The following is a 25,259-nucleotide window of genomic DNA, read 5'->3' on the forward strand; positions in this document are numbered from 1 at the left end:
ATGGCAGTACCTGGAGGCTCAAGGGATCAGACCCATTCCCTCAGCAGTGAGAGTGTGGAGTCCTAACCACTGGACCACCACAGATATCCTTAATTCTGAGACATATTTTTTCGCAGTTAATAATGTTCCTAAAATTGGAGTACATCCAGCAATTCTTATGTACATTTAACAACATTTTCTCAAAAAGCTATTATAGTTACATGATAATGTGGTGCAAATGAGGAGATAATATGTTGAAAATGACCTGATTTTAATTTGTACATTTTTTGCAAATTAAAAGTTTTTCCATTTAGTTGGTTGGGGTATAAGGCAGTAGCCATCATTAAGTATGTAAATATCTTCTGCTGGTCTCATTCACACCAGTATCCCCAGACGTGTATTTTGAAATTCCCTCTGTGATGTCTCAGCCCAATGTATGACCCTGGGCAGTTTTCAGAAACTCTAGTTATACTATGACTCAGGGAATTAAAGGACAGTCTTACCATCATGTTTCATCAAAAAAAAAAAAAAAATATTTACTAGTCTCAGCTTCATTCAAGGAACTGCAGTGCTTCTCATAAAGAGATCTAACTGGTTTCTTAGCAGGGGCTTGGAAAAGAAAGCATTTTAAAAATGCTTCATATTTTAAGGAGACTATAGTATCAATATAATTGGTTTGAAATCTTTCAAAGAGAAACCTACTATAGAGATTAGTAGTAGGTCTCTTTTTTGTCCTCCGACGTTATTCTGTCACACTGTTAGAACAGGCTCCATATTTATCTAGATACCTCTATAGTTAAATCAGGTTTAAAACATTGTAAAAGGCAGTTTTAAAGACATTTTTAAATCTAAAAGTCAAATTCTGAAAGAATGGCAGCTTTTGTCTCTTGAGTCCTGCTCCTTCGATACTGGCCATCACTGGGGAATCTTGCCATTGGTCAGCTAGCTAGGTACATTGTACCTGCCGTTATCAGTTGCCTTGGTTTTTATTTGCCTTCTTTTTAAAATGCTGTTTTTGCTATTTCCCCCCCTTTGTACCAATAGTGCTGTCATGTGCCTGTCAATAATATTTTCCAAGTACTGATTCACAGAATTTTTGAAAAAAGAAAGAGAGGGAAGTAGAGATAAAAGAGAAAAGTACTCATCTAAAAACCTACCACCTTTTCTTCCAGCTGTTATCTGTGTGGAATGTTTATGTAATTGTATCATAGTAAATATATAAAATTTTAAAATATTTTTCTCACTATTATTTCATTAGCAGTTTTTCATGTACTACTTATCCCGCTTTGTACTTTTTAGACAGTGCATAATAGTGCAATAGTGTGGTTTAGTTGATGTGCAGTACACTAACAGACAGATGTTCAGGAACATTTAGGCTTGTTGCTGCTTACCATTCAAAGGCTTTGCTCAATTTTCTTCATATTTTAATCATCTTTTCCTTGTCAGATTATATTTCTGGGGATGGGATCACCTAGTGAAAGAATGTGATTCTTTTTATATAGTCTCTAACATTTGAGTTTCCCCAAAGCAAGTAGACTTTTCTTGGCTTGAAGGAAAAATAGAAGGGCTACACACACCCCAAATTATCTCTGAGATGTCATAGTGTCATACTTTTTCCCTTAAGAGAATATTAGATTTAGGAAAGGTTTGACCGGTCTGATGCTGGGGTTGAAATCATGAATCTCTGTATAGCCTTTGCTCTATTTTGTTTTCTCTCTTTCAGAATATCCCAGACCCCAGCCACCTCCCCTTGGTGGCTTCCTGGAAGACCTACCCTCTGTTCTTTGGCACGGCCATTTTTGCATTTGAAGGCATCGGGATGGTAAGAGATGCATCGTGATTCTCTGGTGCCCTCGGTGTTCTTAAGGTCCATTTTGAGGAATGCTGAGGAAATGCTCCTAGAAATTGTCTTTAAGGTTTATTGGCCATTTAATGAACAGCATTTCAGAGACTCCACTGAAGTTTCCTAGCTCCAGTTTTTGTTTCCCTTCAAGCCTGTCTATTGCACACGCATCTCTTGTGCGTGCAGTAAGCAGCGGTGGGTGACAGATTGGAATGCAGGGTCTAGAGCTGGACCAATTTGGGGTTAGGCTCAACTCTGCCAAAGAGTACCTATGTGACTTTGTGCAAGGTCTTGCCTTCTCGGATTCTTCACTGTATGCTTCTGAAAAGGGAGCCTAGTGTTAATAGTTTTTAGGATTAAATGAGACATGTCTAAAATACTTCAAATAATCCCTAACATGTGGTGAGCATTCAATAATTTTTATTTTCATTAATAATAGTATTGATATTATCATTAAATCAATAAACATATGAGTGAGTTCTCTGCCCTGAAACTTTGTTGAGCTGTATTTTCCATGCATAAACCAATAGCCTGCACTCTTAGCTCAGCTCCTCCATCATTGCTGCGATTTCACCAATTTCCCCTAAAGAGAGGACTCTGTCCCTCGGGTGTACCTAATTAGATTTTTACTTGTGTTTTTCATAATGAAGGTCCAGATTTCTTTTCTGAAGAAAGCTGTTAGCCTAGGGCTTAGGAAATGGGAAGACAGTTCTCCTTTCATGGAGTATCTTTTTGTCCCTATTTGATTGCTCTGTCACCTTACACACTTTTTAAAAATTAATTTTCATTGGAGCTTTACAGTGTTGTGTTAATTTCTGCCAAACAGCAAAATGAATCAGCTGTACATATACATATACCCTCCCATTTGGACTTCCTTCTCATTTAGGTGCACTGTCTAGGTTTTCTTTATATAAGGTGAGCATCCTTATACACTTTTAAGAAAACCTCAGAGGTGGACATTTTTTGTCACGATTTGAGAATTGCCCTGATGATGTCAATAGAATGTGTTAATATGACTCGTAACATCATGGGAGAGACTTTTTGAGTGAGCAGGTGTATGTGACTGTTCTGAGGTTTTAAACCTTCCCTGGTGCTTGCCCTTGGGGCTTCTCATTGCCCAAGAAGAACATCTCACCTTGATTCACAAACATATATGGTTTCCCTGCTGCTCAGGCAGAGGCCTCAAGGGACCCATATTACAGTAGGATAAAGAGCTTTGAAGCACTCAGATCTGGAAAGAAGAGGCTGAGTGAATGTGGAAAGATGCCCAGGGACCCTGGGTTCTTAAGGAACATTGTGCTGAATTTATCAGCTCTCCCTAGCAGCACAGGGCAGAAGTTGTTCTTTGCTTCATTTCATCAGCAGGGGCTCAGATAAAGTCATTCTGTTACCGTCTTTATCTATTAATTCAAGATTTGTTGGTGTTTTCTCTTTTTAAAATAGAGATATGGCTGTTTTGACTCTTAGGCCGGATCTGAGGGTTGTTGGGCGTGACCAGGAAAAGCTCTGGGCTCACTGAGCTTTCCTGTGCTCTCTGTGTTTCTGCATCCCTGGTCCAGACTGGCTGGCCTGAAGGAGATGGGCTCCCTGTCCTCTGGCTCCCAAGACTCCCCATAGAAAGAAATCAAAGGAAAGTTTAGAAACTGTTTCTTGTTGGATTGTGGATCAACTGAAGCTTGAGCCCCTTGATCTGGTGTGGGGGATGCTGAAGGTCGGTTGGAGATGCAGAGCTGTGATGTACCCGGTAGCTGTGGGCCAACAGCAGGCTCATGGTGTCTGCCGTCTGCCGGTGGGTCTGGCTGAGACGTGCTCTGTCTGGTGGCCAGAGGCACTTGTGGAAAATGGGCACAATGACAAGATCAAAGACAGAGGAAGGGGCCAGATAGATGTTTCCCTAAGTTGCTTTTCCTGCAACAGCCCAGCCAGATGTGGTTGATAGCAGATCATGGAGGTAGTCATAGGCACATTTGGTCTTTTCCCTGTTCCCTGTATGAACCATTCTTCATAAAATGCCTTTCATAATAGTATGGAGGTTCCTCAGAAAACTAAAAATAGAGTTGCCATATGATCTAATAGTCCCAGTCGTGGGTTATACATGTCATATATACCCAGACAAAATTTGAAAAAAATACATGCACCCCTATGTTCATAACAGCACTATTCGCAATAGATATGTAAGCAACCTAAATGTCCATCAACTGATAAATGGATAATGAATACACACACACATAAACACAGGGATATTATTTAGCCATTAAAAAGAATGAAATAATGCCATTTGTAGCAACATGGATGCAACTAGAAATTACGATACTAGGTGAAGTAAGTCATAAAGATACTTACATATGGAATCTAAAATGAACATATCTACGAAACAAAAACAGACTCACAAATATAACAGACTTGTGGTTACCGGGGGCGGAGTAGGTGGGGGTTGGGGAAAAGGGAGTTTGGAATTAGCAGATGCAGATTATTCTGTGTAGGATGGATAAACAACAAGGCCCTACTGTATAGCACAGGGAAGTACATGCTGTGATAAACCATAATGGAAAAGGATGCGAAAAGGAATATGTATATGTATAACTGAGTCACATCACTGTTCAGCAGAAGTTAAACACAACTTTGTAAATCAACCATACTTCAATAGAATTTTTAGAAACTTTTTCATAATAAAATTTTAAGTATTAAAAAACTGCAAATAAAAGGCCTTTCCTTGGCTTTAGCAAATGTTAAAGAAAATCCTCTGCTGTGAGGGAGGAGGCTGCAGGGTCAGTGGTTTGAAATAGGAGTCTGAAAACTGGGTTTTGTTATGCATCTCCATAAACTTCAGCCTCCAGGATCCTCTATTAAGTCATGCCACCCCTAGCACCTCAGTTTCTCTAAGTTGGAGGTTTCACTTGTCACTGCTAGTGCCCACCCCTTTTGAGGTAAGGAAACAGTTTCTGGGAACTGGAGTGGCAGTTTTCCTTGACCTGCATTTTGCATTCTTGGGACAGCTTAGCAGAGCCATGATCTCAGTCGAGGTACAGTTGGCCTGGGCCACCGCTGGGTCTCTTGCTCATCATGCTGAGTGGGCATGATGGGAGAGGGCTTGTTAGGTGCTGTGCACGTGCATTCAGGGTGCAAAAAGCACTCCCAACCCACAGGAGGCAGAGAGCCAACCTGCAACAGGAGTCCTGGCTTCCGGGCCTGCCCACCATACCTCTTGGGACTTCCTGCTTAGACAGCAGGCTCCAAAGCTCCTCCAGCTTGGCAAGTGTTGTTCAGTTGCTAAGTTGTGTCTAACTCTTTGCAACCCCATGGACTGCAGCATCCCTGTCCTTCACCATCTCCCAGAGTCTGCAAGCATAATGTCTGATGAACAGCTTACATTTGTCTGTCTAGTAAACAACAGGTGGGCTTTGGGGAAATTCTGGGGAAAAAAAGAGAGGTTACATTTTTCTGAGAATATTACTGGATTATTGTTGTTGGCCATTAATGGTGCTTTCTCATCTCTCACTATTCTCTTAGGTTCTGCCCCTTGAAAACAAAATGAAGGATCCTAAGAAATTTTCGCTCATCCTCTATGTGGGAATGGCTATCGTCACTGCCCTCTATGTCAGCCTGGGGATTCTGGGTTACCTGCATTTTGGAGCTAACATCCAAGGCAGCATAACTCTCAACCTGCCCAACTGTTGGTATGTAGGGAAGGAGGGAATCCTAGGAGCACTGGTTTTTTTTTAAAAATCAATAAGGGTCATAATGTGTATTTTTCCTCCTTCTTATCTCTTAAATCAGCCCACTTCACTTTAGCCCCTTCGTGCCTCCATTCCCCAGATCAGCACCATCCTCCTTGGCTGCCCATCAAGCCTTTTGGCTGGTCTCCCTGCCTGAGTCTGACTCTCATATCTGTTCTTCTCCTGTTACCTGTGGGAGCCATCTAACCCTCAGTCCCGTCATGCATTCCCCTGTTGAGAGGGCACAGAACCTTCCCTTAGTTCTTAACGATGAAGAGGAAACCCTGAGATGCAGTGAGGGCCGCTCAGGCTCTAGCTCCACCCCCATCTAGCTCCTTCTCAGTGAAGAGGCCTCATGCTGGGAGTCACTCTGTTTGAGAAATTCTCTAATGTCTCACCGACTGAAACGTCAAGTCTAGGTCAGTGGCCCTCCTCTCTGCTGCCGCGGGGTCCCATGAGGATCCTGTCTCAGTCTTTATTCCATTTTGTTGTGGTTGTCTGTTTACCTGTGCCGTGCTCTCCCTACATTATAAGCTTCATTCATGTTACCCCAGCCCCCTGGCACAATGCCTGGCATACAGTCAAAACCAAGTGAAGATTTTTTGAACAAAAAGGGAGGACTAACTGCTGAGTCGGTGAGGCCTTTATAAATGAGGAGAGCTCACCAGAAAGCCACTGGAGCACAGAGGATAGAGGTGATCTGCTTTGTCCCAGCTCTCTATAGCCTTGGACAGGTCACAGCTTCCCACTGCCTCAGTTCCCCTTTCTGGGGACTAAGACTAGTCATTTCTGTCAGAATTGTCATGCAGATCAAATAACATGCGTGAGCTTGGTACTGCTGTACTGGCACTATGGAGAATAGGATGGTGCTGAGCTTTGTACTTTGTTTGGATGAGTCATTCTGATGGAGACAGATGCCTCGTGGATTGATTGATCCACTGACTGATGGTGCCACTTCTCCCAGGAGATCTGAGCCCAGAAGGGTCAAGCATCCAGTCCACTGACCTCGAACCTTTCCAGATACATAAGGAAAGCGGAGGGCAGCCTTGCCTGGTCCGCAGCTTCTGCTGTGCCTGTCCCAGGACTGTCACTTGCTCCATGCGCAGGTGCAGGCGAGCCTCTCACCATGGGCTGGGAACCCTTCTGTATCTCACTTTCCCTAAGTCATGATTGCTGTATTGCAGAGAACGACCAAGACATACTGAAATCCTTCCCGAAAAGGTAAATGTCAGAGGGTGTGTCCTAAGCAGCAATTCTTTTTGGAAGATTAAAATTTCATTGCAGACAGCAGCCGTGAGCAGATGCTGTAAAGCTTGTCGAATGCCCTAGGGATCAGAATAACCTTTCAGGTTGGCCTGGTTTTAGAGGTATAATGGGTGAGGCATTGTACAAGGACTGACTGAGGAAATTGAGAAAAGTATTTTTTCAGTAGGATCAGTGTTTAATACTGGTCACCCTGATCAGCAGACAAGTGGTAACCCTGAAGTGGGCTGTTTTCTCCCAAAAGTCTTTCTCTTTCCCTTAATGCCTGCTTTTCAATTTCCAAATATTCATGCCTTTTCAAAAGAGAAGAGTCAAGTAATAGCTCAGCATAACTGAAGATAAATGGATCAGGAGCAGCAGAAGCAGCTGACATAATCTGAAGCCATAGGCGAGCATCTGTCTTCTTTCCTCTGATGTTTCCACCCCAGGTCCCCTAATCTTTCTGCCTCCCTTTGGGTATGATTTATTTGGCTGTCCCAGCAGGTGGCTATCCTGAATCTAGATTTCCCAGCACTCCAGAAGGCTTTGGGGCTGCACTGAGTTTAATTATAGAGCTGCTAGCTGGTTTTTTCCCAAAGGGTTTTTAATTATGTATTCTTGGAGCAAAAGACCTTTTGTCAATCTCAGTCTCTCCCAGGGTGTTCTCCTGCTTATAGCATTAGAACATCTTCTAGGTATTAAGTTCAACCACAGAGAAAGTCAGTGCACACCGTGAACAGTATAATCACTTTTTAAAAAAAGTCTTTATTGAATTTTTACAATATTGCTTCTGTTTTATGTTTTGGTTTTTTGGCCCTGAGGCATGTGGGATCTTAGCTCCCCGACCAGGGATTGAACCCACGTCCTCTGCACTGGAAGGCGAAGTCTTAACCTCTGGATCACCAGGAAGTCCCTATAATCACCACTTTTAAATAGATTTCCAGCAAGGGAGGGAGGCCACAGTTTCTTGCTGGTAATGCATGAGGGTCTTCTTTGAAGTGGAACTTTGCTTAGGGGCAGGATGGCCTTCTCTTTAATGGGCATGTCAAATCTGAATACTTACTGATCAGACCTTTTTTCTACTCTTCACTGTCCTAGGTCTGGGATAAGATAGACGTGTCCCATGGTAGGTTAGCAGTCTCTCTGAGCAGCCTCCCATGAAGCAGTGGTAGGATCGTAGCCAGCCCTAGTGGGATGGAAAGATGGCTTTTGTTCCTGCCTATTCATTCTGTGTGGTCACCATCTGATTCTTGGGAGCACCGCGTTGGATGGGAAAGATATGAAAAGGCTTGTTGCATTTGAATTGTATTTTTTTCCTGCTGTTTACTCCTTTTTTTCTTGCCCTTTAAAAATGTTTTGTTTATTAATTTTTACCATGTCATGTTGGTCTCTGTTTTTATTTGTTAAAGGCCATATGCCCGTGGAAAAGATTCCAAATGTTCAAAGGGCATACAGAAAATATTAGGTTTCCACTTGGCTCTTCAGGACCCCTGTTTTACAATTTTCCATTTCAGAGGTTTCTTGTGTTTCCTCCTCAAGATACTTGGCGTATATAGGAATGTCACATGTACGTGTGTCTGAAAGGGGGTGATTTTCCTTCTTTTTCCTTTTTTAGACAGTGGGTACCATACTGTCTACACTGTTCTGCTTCATGCTTTTTTTCACTTCAATTTATGTCATGGGGGTAGTTTCGTATCAGCACCGGAGTTCTTTCTCCTACTTTTGAACACTTCTGTGGGAATGCCAGTTTTCCCAGGTGGCACTAGTGGTAAAGAATCTACCTGCCAATCCAGGAGATGCAAGTGACATGGTTTGGATCCCTGAGTCGGGAAGATACCCTGGAGTAGAAAATGGCAACCCACTCCAGTTTCTTGCCTGGAAAATTCCATGGGTAGAGGAACCTGGCAGGCTACAATCTATGGGGTCACAAAGAGTCAGACACGCCTGAGCACATCGGGGTGCCATGATTTATTTAACCAATTCCCTACCGATTAACATTGGAACTCTTTAATCTTTCAGACTTAGAGCTGCAGTGACATATTTTTCCTGTAAGTTTATGTGTGCATGTACAAGTATAGCTATAGGATAAATCCCTAGACCTGAAATTGCTCATCCAAAGGAGACATGCGTTTGTAACTTGGAGAGATAAGGCCAAATCACCACAGAGCCATTTTGCACTCTCACTGCTGGGTGTGTGAGTGTGCACAGCTGGCTCTGAGTGTGTCTCGACTCTCTCTGCAGGCTGTACCAGTCAGTTAAGCTGCTCTACTCCGTCGGCATCTTCTTCACCTACGCCCTCCAGTTCTACGTCCCTGCCGAGATCATCATCCCCTTCTTTGTGGCCCGTGGGCCTGAGCACTGTGAACTGGTGATAGATCTCTCCGTGCGCACCGTGCTGGTCTGTCTGACGTGTGAGTAGAAGACAAGATCATTACCTTGTCTGTTTTCTCCCCAGAGGGCGCCCAGTCCCCAGGGCTTTTGTGAGAGAGGGCCTGTGTCGTAGCCAGTGTTGTGTGAGCAGGGAACTCTGGGCACTGTCTCAGCATCAGAGTTGAGGCATGTCTGCGGAGGGACTGAATTGATTATAGACATGCTCTAAAGGATACAGGAACGGGAGTGGTAGTTTCTTTATAGAGACAGCCTAAAATGTAATGGCAATGGTCATGATGCTTCGTAAACGGGTGCAATTATTCTGTATGAAATATGGCAAAAGTTTAAAAGAGATCCATTTAACACACATGCATAATGAGTACTGTAAGTTCTTTGATAGCAGGTGTATCTTTGTTTATTTCAAATAATCGTGTTTTCAGTGTGACAGTCTATTCCTTGGATTGCATTTTGAGACTGCCTGATATTATTCTAGATACTTTTGGATGGTGTTCTCCCTAAAATCTGTTTCTTAGAAAATTTCTGTTGACTACCCTAGGTGTTTGCTTTATTACTTTGTATTTAATTCCTCTCTTCTGACCACATACCAGGAGTGTGAGCTGAGAGACAAGATAGCGCCTTATTTGTTCTTGGTTAAAACTGGTATAATTCAAAAATAAATTATTTTTTTGAAGCTCCTGTGAAGTTGATAAAATAATTCTTGAATAAATTGGTCTGTAATATCTAATTTAAATTTTAAGAGATTTACAGTTTCTTTCTAAATTGAAATACTTGAATCACAGATGTATGTCTCTTTTTGGCCATGGTTAGTTGTTTTTTTTTTTTTAAACATTTTACTCTCTTGGGAAAAGAGACATCTTTGCTTATCATATTGGAACTTTCCTTAAAGTATGCAGTCCAAGCCTCTGTCTTTGAAGTAAAGCTGGTCTATATTTCTTTTAATTAGTTTTTTTTTAAGTTATTTTTTAATTGGAGGAAAGTTGTTTTACAACGTAGTGTTGGTTTCTGGTTGCAACAATACAAATCCACCATAGTTATATATGTATCCCTTCCCTCTTGAGCCTCCCTCCCCTGCCCCCCACCCCTCTAGGTCATCACAGAGCACCAGTCTGGGCTCCCTGTGTTGTATAGCAACTCCTCACCAGCTATTTTACACATGATGGTGTACATATGTCTACGCTGCTGTCTCCATTCGTCCCACTCTATCCCTGCCCAGCTGTGTCCACAGGTTTGTTCTTACTTCCGCATCCCCATTCCTTTCCTGCAGACAGGTTCCTCAGTACCAGCTTTCTAGATTCCACATGTATGTGTTAATATACGATATTTGTTCATTGGACCAGAATGGAGTGTTTTAGGGATGAATGATTTGATAGTTGTCTAACGTGCGCTCATAGTCTGGAAAGTTTGAAATGACTTCATTGGTTGACTGTTAGCAAGAGCAGGGCAAGCAAGAGGCTGTCATCCTTTCCTCCCACCCACGTAGATGTGGGGAGCAGACTGGCGCCCATCCCAGGGTGGCCCTCCCCCAGCCACCTACAGGTACCTTCCTGATGTTACTTCTAGGGCAGTGGGTGGAAGCTCAGTGTCCCAGGTCTGCATGGAAGGAACTCACTGGAGCTGAGACCTGAAGACCTTCCTATTTAATCTTGCGCAGCTCTCCTGCTGAGGCGTTCTTGTAGGCTGGACCTGGGTAGCAGAGTGCACACCTTGGTTTCACCAGCCCCAGAGAGCTGATGGCAACCAGGAATCTGACTTCTCATATTTTTAACTGGACAGCCCTTTGGGCTATCTCCTTAGACCAGCCTGGAAAACAGCCCACTGCCTGGAGGCCACTGCTGCCCCAAAGTGATTGAAAGGAAGGAATGTGCAGGGTACAGCTTTGACTTTCCAGTAAAGCACCTGAATGTGTGATAAGATCAGAGGCTTGTACTCTCCTAGATTTTACTGTTGTCTCTTGCCGGCAACCCTGGAGGCTTTGATCAAGCATGTGTATTTCCTCTACAGAGGAATTAGATCTGAGTGTTGAGGAGACAGCACCCATGTGCACGGTGTTCATAATGTCAACTCTAAGGCCCCGATTCTTGAGTCCAACAGATACTAGAAGAAAGGATAGGGATAGCTCAAATAATGGGCTTTGTTTCGGAGTGGTTACTGTAGAGAAAGTAGGGCTATCTGTGTACATGTGTTGTCCCTGCTGGAAGAGCTGGGGCACTGAGCTGGCCCTGGCTCCTCTCACCGCCCCATTTTCTTCTCAAGTTTGGCTCAGCCTCCGGTAGCATATGTCTCGCTTCCTGCCAGGTTCCTCTCCGCTGCACCCCGCGGGATCCAGCAATCCTGACTCACAGACCTCATGCTATCCTTAAATGCCTCTTGATTTTCACTTCGCTTTCCCTGGCTCTGTCTGTGGGTCTCACCTCCCTTCTGCGGTGTGACGCTCAGAGGATACGAGCTGCTTTTGATCTTCAAGCGCAATGGGTTGTTTTCCCTTTCTCCTGTGATCTCTTGTGACTTGACCTTGCATCGTCATCCTATTAAAGGGTGCAACCCCTTCATCTCTGAGTGCTCAGCCTCTCTTGCCTTCCCTGGAGACTTTGAAGTTATTGTGGGATTCGGGAGCAGTATTTTACTGTAGCACCAACTTAATTGCATTTATCTAAGTTCATTTTGTTTTTGTATCTTTGTAACTTCAGATCCTTTGGCCAAAGGTTAATTGGTATATGATTTTAGATCTTTGATGTAACTGTTTTCATTTACACCCATAAATTTTAATGGCAGCTTGTATTATTGCTGTTTGGGCTATTTTCTTGTTTTCTCCCCAACTTTCTCTCCACCTCCTCACCCTCCATCCCCAAGGGAAGCAGGAAAATCTGGTTCAGCCTCATTTTTTTTTCCACTTAGAATTCAACCACTCTTCCCCATCTGCCAAAGATGACCATGTCTACTTTTTTGATGCTTTATTTCACACTTTTGGAGAGGAAAGGAAAGAAAAATATGCATGTCAGAGATTGGTGCTCATTTTGTTACAATTTTATATGGGACAGTAGTTTCTTCCAGCCCATATGTTTGGCCATGCAGACCTAGCAGATCACCTTATGTCCAGACCTTGTGTAGGAGAGGCTGCGAGAGGCTGCTCCACCTGAAAGAGGCCAGAGATGTGCAAAGAGTAGTTTCTTTGGATTCCTTGAGGCGCTAACCTGTCCTCCAGTGGTTTGAACTGATCTGCTGTGGCATTTGCCACATGACACATTTTATTTCAGTTAGGTATGAGAATGTCATAAACCTGTTATTGAAGACAGAATAGCAGTACAACCATCTCAGTTAGGAGATGTATCAGCCTAGAATATAAAGCAGTCCAAGCAGCCAGACTCTTTAGAGGATGAAGCTTCCAGGTCCAAACAAAGCGGCTTTCTCCACCCCTTTTGGCCTCCCACACATCTCGGTCTTGCAGCTACAAAGAAAGAGAGCAGCAGCACTAACTGTGCTCTGAGCCCCAATCTCCACCACGGGCTCGGTCATGAGGCCTCAGTTTCTTCATTTGTAAGATGTGAAAGGGATCCCCTCACTTCATGTCTAAAACTCTGTCATTCTGCACTAGTACTTTGAGCTTGATTTTAAATTCCTACCAAAATATTACTCCAAAAAAAGTTAATGTAATAAAAATGTTTGAAGATTGTCTACATCTAGAGTAAGTGAAAAAGAAATTTCCAATATCCCAGTGACTTAAAATAACTTTTTTGCATTTTATCTTCTGTGTTAATCCCCATGGGCGCTTTTTATAAATAATTGCAGTCCTCATATACATGTGATTTTGTCTTTGGCATTTTGTTTAAAATTGTCTCATGACTGTGCATATCTTTGGAAATACTTTTTATGACTGCATGATATTCCATTGTATCGGTAGGTCATGTTTACGAAACTACTCCTTTAACAGTGGACATGTAGGTGGTTTCCCTTGTTTTTGTATTGTTTTTAAAATTTATGCTCCCACTAAAGGAAATTATACATTCTGTCCAAGACTGTTATTAATTTTAAAGACAGATTTCTAGCCGTTTGAGAGTCACACAGATGAGCTTCATCTACACTGATGGTGATAAACAGCAGTAAGCACTTCTGGACACAGGAGCTGTAAGTGTCCAAGGGCTTTCTGTCAGCGTGTTTGTCTCTTAAGTGCTTTCTCTGCTCTGTGCGTAAGTCAGCTCTTTCTGTTGTGGTCTAAAACCACAGGCTCAGAATTCCAGTCAGTTCCTTCTCTGAACATGGCCGTTGGCCTCCTGCTGCTTCAGCAGTTAAAAGATCACGTTTTCAGTGTCTCTTAACCCAAAAGGAAGATGTTTTGCAATACCATTGGAGCCCTCTTGACTAATCATGTGATCTGCTCGTCCTCAGGGCAACAGCGAAGCTGTTCATGTCACAGCTAGGCTGCTGCAGGGGGCTGGGGAACTGCCAGTGGGGAGAGTGCTGTCTTTGACCTTCTTTGTGTGAGATGCTCTTTCTGTGGGGGAGTAGGGAGAGGGTTCCTGGAGGAGGGCATGGCAACCCACTCCAGTAATCTTGCCGGGAGAATTCCCATTGGCAGAGAAGTCTGGCGGGCCATAGTCCATGAGGTTGCAGAGTCAGACACAGCTGAGCAACTAAGCACAGCACAGCACAGGGAGAGGGGGTTCCCAGTTGGCTGCTTCCTCAGGTATCTGCCTTCTTGGATTTCTCTTTCTTAAGGGCTTTAACTCATGGAGTAAAGACATTCAGTGTTAGAAGAGGTTTTAGTTGCTCCCATATCTTTCCTGAGTACCTGATTCCCATCTCTGGAATTAGTGAAATCTAGTTTGCCTGGACAGGGAAGCCTGGTGTGCTGCAGTCCATGGGGTCGCAAGGAGTTGGACATGACTGAGCGACTGAATTGAACTGAGTTTGCCTGGTGTTTGGTAAACAGAGGCCTTGGTTATTAGGTCCTCCGTTTGGGTCCCTCTCCCTTCCTCCTCCCCCAGCATATTAACTAATGGGAAGTTCATTCTTCCTGCCTTCTCCCCTCATTATGTTTCTCCAGTGTCGGGCTGCATTTAGGGTTCAACTGTGTATCTGGTCAAGCTAGGACAGGAAGAGGGTCCTCCCTTTGCAGCCCTGTGGTCCTGGCTTTTTAAAGTTTTGCCCTTTAAAAAATACCTCTATTAAGGACATTTGTGTTAAACATACTTATCTTGTATATCAGTAGTCAAGTCAAGAACAAGTTTTCAGGTTGCTATTTTAAAGTCATGATGAAATGGAACATTTCCATCCAGTCTGAGAAAAGATTCTGATCTCGCAAGCTTCTGTTTCTTTCTGTTTTCACTTAATTCTTATCAGAGTAGAGCACATGACTCCATTTAGCTCATATCATGAAGTACCCATCTGTCCTCCAGGCTAGTACGCAAGAGGAAAGGAGAGGACAGACCCTCAGCACTGGGAGGGGCCAGGCAGGTCCTCTGACTTGTCTCCTCCAGGGACTTACTGTCTCAGCATAGACGCCTGCTTTCTCTTCAGTGGTTGGAGCATCCCGGGGACCAGGAGGAATAACTCACACTTCCTTTTATAGTACAAAACCAGAGCGACTCGGTGGTTTAGTAGCCAAGTCGTGTCTGACTCTTTGTGACACCATGGACTGTAGCCCGCCAGGCTTCTCTGTCCATTGAATTCTCCAGGCAAGAATACTGGAGTAGGTTGCCCTTTCCTTCTCCAGGGGATCTTCCCAACCCAGGGATTGAACCTGGGTCTCCTGCATTGCAGACGGATTTGTTACCAACTGAGCCACCAGGGAAGCCCTAGTCGGGGGCAGGGGGGCTAGAAGTTACATTTTTGGCCCGACCATGTCTTCTAAGATGGAATCCTGTGAGTCAGCTGTATCACTCTGGAGCAGCACATGGTACTTCCCAGACAGTGAATTGAGGGACATATTCCAGAACACATTCCCAAGTGACTAAATCTGCATTGTGCAGTTGCTTAAAATTTCAGAGTCAAGTGCAATGCAAGTTATCCAGTGTTAATGAAGTCACCTTACTCCATGGGTAAATGAAGTTAGGCTCAGAATGGGAGCTGATTCCACACCCCAGGTCACACGCAGCCTGCTCCTGAGCAGGGATGGATAATGCTGTTAGCTAACATTTATGAGGCCTTTGTTATGTGTGTAGTACTCCAAGTTCTTTACCTGAATGATCTCATTTGACCATCCCTATTTAGCAGTAGGGAAGATGTCTTAACTAGGTTAAGTAACTGACTGGTCAGTGGTGGGTTGGAGCCTAGATTTTGAGTCCCAACCCTTAACCACACCCTTATACCAGCCTTTCCAAGGCCCAGATCTGATGACTGCCTCAGCTGTTTCCGTCCCATTGCTCACCTGAACTGAAACATCTGGAGCCACCACTGTGTGGTTAAACATTAGGCAGAGAGATCCAGACCCCAGAGAGGCAAGTGTCTTACTCCAGGTCACACAGCAGATCAGCTCTTGTTGTCTTAGGTTTTCTGTGATGAGAGCATCATTTTGTCATCAACCTACAAACACTTCCAACTTTCCTCCAAACTCAACCCTGACGGTTTGAGGGCCATCATCAACTCTATTTAGAAATAGCTGAAGGCTGAAACAGACTATTTTAAACTTGCAGAACAAGTTAAAAGCTTATACCTTTGGTAGACTCTGAAGGCTTCAGAACAGTGAGGGTATTCAGAGATAATTGCCATGAAGGTTGAATGTAGAAGAAAGAAAGAGGAAGGGATTGCCCTGAGGTTGTAAAACCCTGGGCAGCATAGGCAGATCTGAAACTCATTTTCCTTGTACCTCCTTTTGTTACCAGGCTTCAAAATCCTTGTCTGGAGTCCTCTGAAAAGCAGAGAGGGGTCATGGCTGACCTGTACTGGATTTTCTACCTCATGATTGTGGTGTGTCTCTGGGAAAGCTAATCTGGTATCTGAACCCCTCAGTTCTTCACAGACAGGATCTTTCTGCTGATCAGCCAGATCCCCTGTTCTCCCTCCTCCTGCTCATACCATTCTGTATTTTCTTGATCTTTGGGTCTATAATGTTACTGAATCAGGTGCCTGAGGCCCTAGTTCCAGTTCTGTCACTTTCTATCATGTAAATTCTTCAGGGCTGTCTTTCTGCGGAGACCATAATAATGTTGTGGAGGTCTGTACCTATGGAGCAGAGGCGAATTCAGCTCAGCGAGTGCTTGTTTCCCAGTGCTGTCTGCTAGACAGTAGACGTTCTGCATGATGGGAGTGCTCCAGGTCTGTGCTGTCCAGGATAGTAGCCAGGAGGCACAGGTGGCAGTTGAGTCCTTGCAGTGTGGCCGGTGTGACTGAGGGACCGAGTTCATTCAGATTTGGATAGCTAGTGACAGTGGCGTTATTGTACGGCGCGACTGCAGAGTGAGTGAATGTGAGACGGGTGACGTGGCTCTGCTTATCCCGGTTCCCAGCCTGCCTCTTGCCTTCCCGCATGGAGTGGTGTTCCAGGCAAAAAAGTGAGTATTTCTCTTAAAACCTGGCCTCTAAATGTAGCCCCTGCTTTCATCTGGTGCTCACCCAAAGAAGCAGCAATTGATTCCAATAGTCCATCTGGAGGGTACAGTTGGCTGCACAGGATTAAGAAGTTCTGGCGTCTCACCACTGTGATGCCTTCCTCAGAGCAGTTGGACTTCGCTTCTGCTTTATGAAATGAATGTAGAATTGAAACCCTCAGCAGCAGTTAGCAGTGTGAGTCTACTGTGTCCAGTGTGAGTCTCTTATAGAGATCAGGGAGGAGATAGATGTGCTCTGGATTACTGTCTCAATGCTCAGAACTGCTGGCCGGAGCCCAGCAATGGGGAAGACGATTCATCAAAATAATTTGATTATTAGCGAGTTAACGGTGCACTTGCCATGAGCAACGAAATATACACTACTGCTGATAATATTAACTGTATTGTGTGCCTGGTGTACACCAGGCCTTTTGTTAAGTGCCTCTGTAACCTCCTTTGATCATCACGGGAGCTTTTATATCTTCATCTCATCAACAAGAAAACTGGGGAGTAGAAAAGAGCCATGTGTCACTCAAGACAGAGCCAGAGTCCAAACACTAGTGCCCAATTCCAGAGCCCATAATCCTCAATAAACCTATGAAACATTGGCCTTCACCACTACCCGCCCCCCGAGTGGAGAGCTGAGTTAGGGGAAGTCATAGGGTCAGTGGGCAATGGAGTAAGTCCTCTGCTTGGATTTAAACAGCACTGTCTGACTAGCTGGCTGGTGGTACAGGTGTTGGTGTGCTATGGAAAGCTGTGGCGTTTCCTCACGCAGTCCTCATTTCATCTTTATCATCTCTGCACCTTCTTCACATACACCCGGGCTAAGTGTCAGGTCTGGAAGCCACCGGCTTGTCCTGACACAGGAATGCAGTCATCGTGGGGGGCTTCGCTCTTGAGGTCAGCCTGCACACAGATCTGCTTCTTTTCGCTGCGTGAAAGTGCTCTATGCCATGGGGCTTACATGGGATTGTTCAGAAGGAGGGTCCCCCCATTCCCACCATTTCATTTCTTGTCTTTCAAGTAGAGAGGTTTGTGTCAGAGGTACCCTCAGGGGTAAGAAGATGAGCAGTCGCTCAGAAAAGGTCTACCTCTTTTTCTGCTCTCCACTCACTGTCCTTTAGTAGGACCAGATTGCCCTGGGATGTAATTTGGCTCCTTTTCCTCAGAAAGATGGAAGTCACAGACTGTGACAGGAGAAGCTGGGAGATCTGGGTTCCCATCCCAGTTCTGCCTACCTTGCAGTGAGTCCTGGGTTATGCCACCTCTCCAGGCATCAGTTTTCTCATCTGTGCAATGAGAAATTGAGCTGGATGATGTTTTGGCTTCCTTGGAGCGCCCCCTTCTGTGAGACGGACTTGCTAGATTTGCTGAATGGTAAGGCGGTCTCTCCCAGCTCTGGGTGGTCCTCAACAGGCGTGTCCTCTCTCCCACAGGCATCTTGGCCATCCTCATCCCCCGCCTGGACCTGGTCATCTCCCTGGTGGGTTCCGTGAGCAGCAGTGCCCTGGCCCTCATCATCCCGCCCCTCCTGGAGATCACCACCTACTACTCGGAGGGCATGAGCCCCATCACCATTGTCAAGGACGCCCTGATCAGCATCCTGGGTTTCGTGGGCTTTGTGGTAGGGACGTGTCTGACCCTGTATGAGCTGATCCAGCCAAGCAGCGCTCCCATCTTCATCAATTCCACCAGTGCCTTTGTATAGCAGGCTGGGTGCGTCCCTGCACCAGCCCACTCCACCCTGTGTGTTCCCCCAGCACCTGGCTCCAGAGCCTCAGGCAGGGTCCAGGCTCTGGGGGAACGTAAGGTCGCTGTCTGAGAACCCCTACCTGGCTCCTAGGTACCCTGGGTCAGGTAGGGATGAAGACAGGGCAGGGCGTGGGCAGCAGATTCGCTGCTGCGTGGGAGGTACCTCTAGCGGCAGCGCCATCTCTGTTTATTTGTACTTATTTTAACCCGGAACTTTTCACCTCTTTTCCCTGATCCCACCTCCTCCCTTCACTGCCTGCCTTTCTCCTTCTGACCCACCTCTCCAAATTATCCCTGTTGCACAATTCACTTTATCTAAAAATTTCAGTGTCTGTCACCTCATGTTTTCTCCTTGCCCGGGCCAAGCCTAGATGAAATAATGTGGGCGTGCCCCTCTTTATCAAGCCAAGCCCACCTCTTAGCTCTCTCCCAAATATTTTACCTCAGTATTCTCCTGCCTATTCAAGTCTCCGCCCAGTAGTGGAGCCTACCTAGTAGTTGAAAACCAGCCCCCAAAGCTAGAGGTTTTGGCCTTTCTCTGGCTTGCCGTGACCCTTGGCAACACCACCTCCTCTCCGGTTTCCTCGCATGGGTCACGATACTGTTATCTTAGTTGCTCGAACTGCTGAAAGATATCAAGTGCTGCCAAAATTGAAAATATTTATATTTTATTTAAAACCAGCTTTTGTTTTTAGATTCTGTCTCTAGATCTGGGCCTATTTGCAACTTTTTCCTTCCTCAGTAAACTCTCACTCAACTCCTCCCTCTGAGAGGAAACTGAGTCCAGGAGGTGTCTACGGAGGCCCTCAGCACCCTTGGCCGAGGACCCCAGAGCTTTTAGTCAGGACCATCGAAGTGCGGACCTCTGTGGGGAGTCACGGACCTTGCCTCCCGTCAACCAACCTGATTTCCTCCTGAGAAGGCAGGAAGGACTCAGGAGATGTTGCACGAAGCGGAGGGGAAGAATGGCGACGTGGGGTGGGTTTCTCTCCATAGGAGGCTTAGAAAACAGCCGCTTTGTGCATTCAGACCTGTTCCCCACCTCAGCTCCTGACGGACAGACGGCACGGCAGCGTCCAGGAGGACACCCCGACTCTTGCTGTGAACGAGAAGATGAGGCCAGTGTGAAGGGCAGTTCCCAGAGTTTGCAGCAGCTGGTCCAACACTACATGTGGTGCTCGGGTGTTTACAAGCCGTGGAGGACAGGGCGGGTGGGCAAAGTACCCAGCCCCAAGCTGCCTCCAGGATCTGGACTTCTAACGGAACCACTTGGTTGGGACTTCGGTCTCCTGTGTTCTGAACACTAATCGTGCCCTTGTCCCTCTACCCCCAACCCCGCATGCCTCCCTGGGTATCAGAAAAGAGGCAGCCTCAGGGCTGACTCACCTCAAGGTCAACCATCAGGTGTGGGGACAAACTGCAGAGAAGGCTTGGAAATGTCCATTGCACTGTCGGCTGCCTCTTCCCTCTTGGTGTGACAGGTATCACAGAAGGCTGTTCACTGAATCTCCGTCTCTTGAGTTGTGTATGTGTGTGTGTGCACGCACATGCTCCTGTGTAGGTAACAGGGTCGTGCTGTCCTCCACCCCTGCCAGCCTCTTACCTGAAAGTGGGGAGAGCAGCACTCCTTTATCAGGGGTTTACTTTTTGTGTTTCACCAAAGCTCTTGGGGGCTGGGACCCACCCTCACAGCCCCAGCTTTTTTCTTTCTCTTCTGTTCCAAAGCCAGACTCTCTCATTCAGTGACACCTGACCTACTTAATCATTTGTTCACTTAGGAAGATGCAGTCAGTGGTGATCTGGTCTCCCTTAGGAAAGTGAACACTTTCCCCCATTCTTTCGGCTCTTTGGTGGTCACTCACAGGTGCTCATGTGACCAGGGTTCTAACTGGAGGTAGCAGTGGCCCTGCCCTCTGGAGCCTCAAGCTTTCTGAGTAACTTCTGGTTACCAAAGTGTAACTTCAAGAACCTTTAGCTCCCATTTGCAAGCCCAGGCTCCAGCAGTCTTTCCAGAGCGGTCCTGAGTATTTGTTTCCATCGAGAAGGTGTGGGCCACTATTAAGGGCTCAGACATGTGTCCCACCCACAGCTTCCACGGTGGAGGCTTCTGTGTGCTCAGGGCACAGCTAGAGGCAGTCCTGTCCAGGCGGCTCTTGAGACCCAGTCTGGGATGCTGGGACCTGACAACTGGACAGCACGATCCTGAGGTCTTTTGGCCCCATGTCTATTGCTTCAGGGCCCCTGCCAGGGGACCTGGTATGTAGGAGAGACTGCTGCAGCCTTGGGGCTTCAGGAAACTAGCTTGGCCTGGCCTTGCCCTGTTCGATAGCTTCCTGTGCTTTTTCTTCTCGGGCAGCCTGATCACATGGCTGCTTCAGGAGACCCAGGCAAGGTGGATGCCATGGGGACCTTCCTGCTTGTGCAGTTGCACAGCAGTCAGTTGTCGAGTAAAGGGTTGGCCAGATGGTTTAGTGGAAGAAGCCCTTCCTTTTACAGAAGCAGCTGGCGAGCCCAGCTCAGGGAAGCTTAGTCTGCTGCCCACGGGGCTTCTCAGTCAGGGCTCCCTCCCTGCTTACTTCGCAGCCTCTCCCTGGGCCCTGCTTTAGTCTCTGGTGAAGAAGCCCCAGCATAAGTAGGAGACCAATCAGGGAACAAAAGAGCAAAGGCTTGCATGGATGTGGGGCCACATCTTTCTGACCAAAGGTAAACGATAGGGCTTTCTGGCCCAGTGCTGTTCACTCTGTGTCCTTCTCCAGCCTCCCCAGGGCGGCCCCAGGTTCCATCAGCCCAGAGGTAGCTTCTCAGAGCCCCTTGTTCCTTCCTGCAGACGCCACTATCAGGAGCAGGTTTCCAACTCCCTGCAGGCAGTATACCTCTCCTTAAATGCAGGTTCTTGCTGGGAACAGCGTGACCTGGCATCCTCTAGTCACTTTTTCTAGAAGTTGTACCATTCACAAGTGGCATTATTTATATTTATGTTGTGCTGCTAAGAGCCCTTCATGTGCACAGACCCTGGCCAGATGGATGTGACTGTGTGGTGTGTCTTAGCCTAGAACCTGCAGCTTAACTCCTCTGTCAGTCACCTTTCCAGTCAGATTTACTGGCTGATAATGCTCACCGTTTACCCTCTACCCCCACGAAAGGCAAACTTTGCAGTTTGCAAAGTTGTCTTAAAGTGATGATCTCCAAACAGGTATGTTAGGAAAATCTTTTCCCCCTCCTTGTTCTCCTGCCTGGCTTTTTTTTCCCTCAAATCTCTCCCTTCCTAAATTGTAGAACATCATCTCTGTTTAACACTACATGTTTGCCTCATGTGTTTTGGAAGTGCAGAATCTCAATTTATGTCTGTTTACAGCTCTCTTTATTCACTACTCACTGCAAGGGAGTCTGTATCAGTTTGTTTTATTTCATGGCTGATTGGATGTTCAGGTGAGCCCTGGCATCTACCTAGCTCAGAACATAAAGCTGCTTCTTGGTGGAAATAAAATTAAAAAGGCTTGACTTGATGTACAGGAGTCGGCTCCAAGTCTGCCTTAGAATTTAATTTTCCAAGGTACATTACGCATCTCCAAGACCATTAAGAGGAAAGGAAAGAGTACGGTTTATATTGAAATCATGGTTAATACTTTTAGACAGTCCTGCTAGTTGCAAAGCTGTTTGCACTCACGGCATCAGCCTGTGACATTTCTTCCCTGTCCTTTAATCCCCGGGTCTTTCCCTGGCCAGGGGACATAAATGGTGCTGAGCTGAGGTTACCAGAGTCGCGGTGGGGAGTAATGGTGAAGTTGCCTGCTGTCAGCCATGTTCTTTTGTTTCAATCAAGGTGATGCTGTGGAAGTGGTTTTGTTTTACTGAAATTTACTGAACAATAAAATTATGTGACTCTATTGTAAACCATGTTAGTGGATGTGTGACCAAGAGGAAAATGAAAAACTGCCATCCAGCGGGTCTTGATAACTAGACAGTCCCGTGTATGTCATGTGCCTGTGTGCATGTGTACGTTCTGAACGGTACGTGTAGAAATGCGGGTCATGCAGGGACTCATGAAGATTTTGTTTTGGGTTCTGCACACGGATCATGTGTTAAACTTTTCCTTAATAAATGAGCTTTATTTTTTATTTTTGAGAGCTTGGAGTCTGTGTCTTCGTTTTCTCTCTGTCTCTTTTTTTTCCCCCGATCACTCAGATCCCTTTACTGGATCTTAGGTCAAAATGTTTCTTGGTTTATGTCACAGAACTCATCTAGGGGAGTAGTGTGAACAGCAGACCCACCTATGGATGGAGAGTCCCTGAGAAAGGGCAGGTAGTTACTTTTCTGTTAGACAATCCTGCTCTTCCTAAGTCTACTCCTGCTTCTCTTGAAAGCTTGCGTAGGAATTCTTAGCCCCCTCTGTGCATGTCAGAGGACCACCCAGGACAGGCGTGATGGTTTTCAGTGTCAAGGTGGTTGGGCGATTATATTGAATAACCCAGTTATTCAGTTAAACACTAACCTAGGTGTTGCCGTGAAGGCATTTTGTAGTTGTGGTTAATGTCCACAGTCAGTTGCTTTTAAATAAAAACATAATCCCCAAAATGTGTGTGGGCTTCATCCAATCAGCTGAAGAGCCTCAAGAGCGTAATGGAGGTTGTTTCACTGAGAAAGAAAAAATTTTGCCTCCAGACTACAGCATTGACTCCTGCCCAAGAGTTTCTAATCACCAGCTGGCCATGTACATTCTGAACTTGCCAGCCTGCACAATCACACACGTTCTTGAAATGCCCGTCTGTGTGTGTGTTTCTTGTCTCCTCCTCTCTCCGCCCCCCACCACCTCCCATATGTTTTCATGTGTGTACATCTCCATCTTACTTGTCCTGCTTCTCTGAAGAACCCTGACTGATACAAGAGGTAATACTTGTATTACCCCCAGCTTTCTTGAAGTGATGAGATAGACGTCAGGACATGGAAGAGATGACTCCCCTTCCTTTTTTGTCACATTGCAGAGGAAAAGCAAGGCCATCCAAGCTGCCCCTAAGACGACTTGAAAACTAATCGTTGGACACTAGATTAGACTTCTGTAAAAGCAGAGCCCTCAAGGAGCACTGTTGAGGCACAACACTTATGGAGGAAGGTGGGGAAACATGACTGTTTTCTGTGATCAGTGTTATTACTGGACCTGAGGGGCTCAAAGGCATTCAGTGACTGTTCCAGGACAGCGGCCAGCAAGGGACAGAGTTGGGATACTTACACAAGCCTTGTGGTTGCAGAACCCAAGCTCTTTCCTAAGGCGCTGGCTGCCTCGCCCTACTTGTTGCAGCCTCAGGTGGGAGGGCCACCCTTAGGGACTGTTGAGAGGCTTAGAGAGAATGCTACATGGTACCTGGCATGAGGGGCTCATGAAACATAAAGTATTAGCTGAATTGAAGAAAACCAAGATTTGGAGAGGAGCTGTTTTACTTGTATTTTTGGTTCTGTGTTCATTCATTATAATCTTGTCTTGCTCACTGGCTTCAGGCAGAGCATTCAGCCCTTCTTAGACTGTTCATGTTTTTATTCCTGCTCATATCCATACATAATGGCCATAATCCCTCCTTCCAGGTAACGAAGGCCCTCAAGGTCAGCCCACTGCACTCACACAGACATAAGCTGAGTGACAGGAACTGGATTTGGACCCTAGATCTAGCCAGGGCTTTTTGCTAAGTAGGTTGGTTTCCTCAGACCCAGCCCATTGCAGATGTGTGCCAAGAAACTGTGTGTCTTCAGCCAGTTCCCTTTAGATCCTTGGCCACTGATATCCTCCCACCTTTGGGAGAGTAAATAGGGATATAATTTACATATGATAAAAGTCACTTTTTTTTAAGTACGCAACTTGATGAGCTTGGGCAAATGCATGCAGTCATCTGACCACCGTTTCAGTGAAGATACAGAATGTTTCCTTTACCCCTACAGGTCCCTGTGTCCCTTTGCTATCAGTCCCATCCCCATGCCACTCGCCCTTGGGAACAACACATCTAACTTTTCTGTCTCTAGTTTTGCTTTTTCTAGAATGTCATGTATATGGAACGTTACATGTTGTCCCTTCTGTCTGGCTTCTTTCACTTTGCATAATGCTTTTTATACTTAATGTTGTGACATGTCAGGAGTTTGTTTTTATTTCAAAATGATACTCTGTTGTGTGGTTGAACCATAGTTTGTTTATTCATTCTCCAGTTGTTGGACATTTGGGTTGCTTCCAGTTTTGGGTGTTCTGAATAAAGCTGCTATGAATATTCATGCCCAGATCCTTGTGTGGCCACATGTATTTATTCAGTTCAGTTCACTTCAGTCGCACAGTTGTGTCCGACTCTTTGCTACCGAAGCCCGCCAGGTCTCCCTGTCTATCACCAACTCCTGGAGTTTACCCAAACTCATGTCCATTGAGTCGGTGATGCCATCTAACCATCTCATCCTCTGTCATCCCCTTCTCCTCCTGCCCTCAATCTTTCCCAGCATCAGGGTCTTTTCAAATGAGTCAGCTCTTTGCATCAAGTGGCCAAAGTACTGGAATTGCAGCTTCAACATCAGTCCTTGCAATGAACACCCAGGACTGACCTCCTTTAGGATGGATTGGTTGGATCTCCTTGCAGTCCAAGGGACTCTTAAGAGTCTTCTCCAACACCACAGTTCAAAAGCATCAATTCTTCAGCACTCAGCTTTATTTATAGTCCAACTCTCACATCCATATATGACTACTGGAAAAACAATAGCCTTGACTACACAGACCTTTGTTGACAAAGTAATGTCTCTGCTTTTTAATATGCTGTCTATGTTGGTCATAACTTTCCTTCCAAG

General features: G+C 45.6%; 1 protein-coding gene across 1 annotated transcript in view; it reads left to right on the top strand.

Annotated features, from left to right (window-relative positions):
• The window catches only part of SLC36A1 (solute carrier family 36 (proton/amino acid symporter), member 1), a 50,214-nt gene extending 27,640 nt beyond the window's left edge, over window positions 1-22,574 (top strand). The window contains exons 8-11 of the mRNA XM_010850596.1: window positions 1,703-1,801; window positions 5,333-5,499; window positions 9,022-9,191; window positions 18,134-22,574. Of these exons, the coding sequence (XP_010848898.1) occupies window positions 1,703-1,801; window positions 5,333-5,499; window positions 9,022-9,191; window positions 18,134-18,405 (708 nt within the window). The 3' untranslated portion in view covers window positions 18,406-22,574. The remainder of the gene's footprint in view (window positions 1-1,702; window positions 1,802-5,332; window positions 5,500-9,021; window positions 9,192-18,133) is intronic.
• Window positions 22,575-25,259: the final 2,685 nt, after the last annotated feature.

Source organism: Bison bison, unplaced genomic scaffold, assembly GCF_000754665.1.
Source record: "Bison bison bison isolate TAMUID 2011002044 unplaced genomic scaffold, Bison_UMD1.0 scf7180017864291, whole genome shotgun sequence".
Lineage (NCBI taxonomy): Eukaryota > Metazoa > Chordata > Mammalia > Artiodactyla > Bovidae > Bison > Bison bison.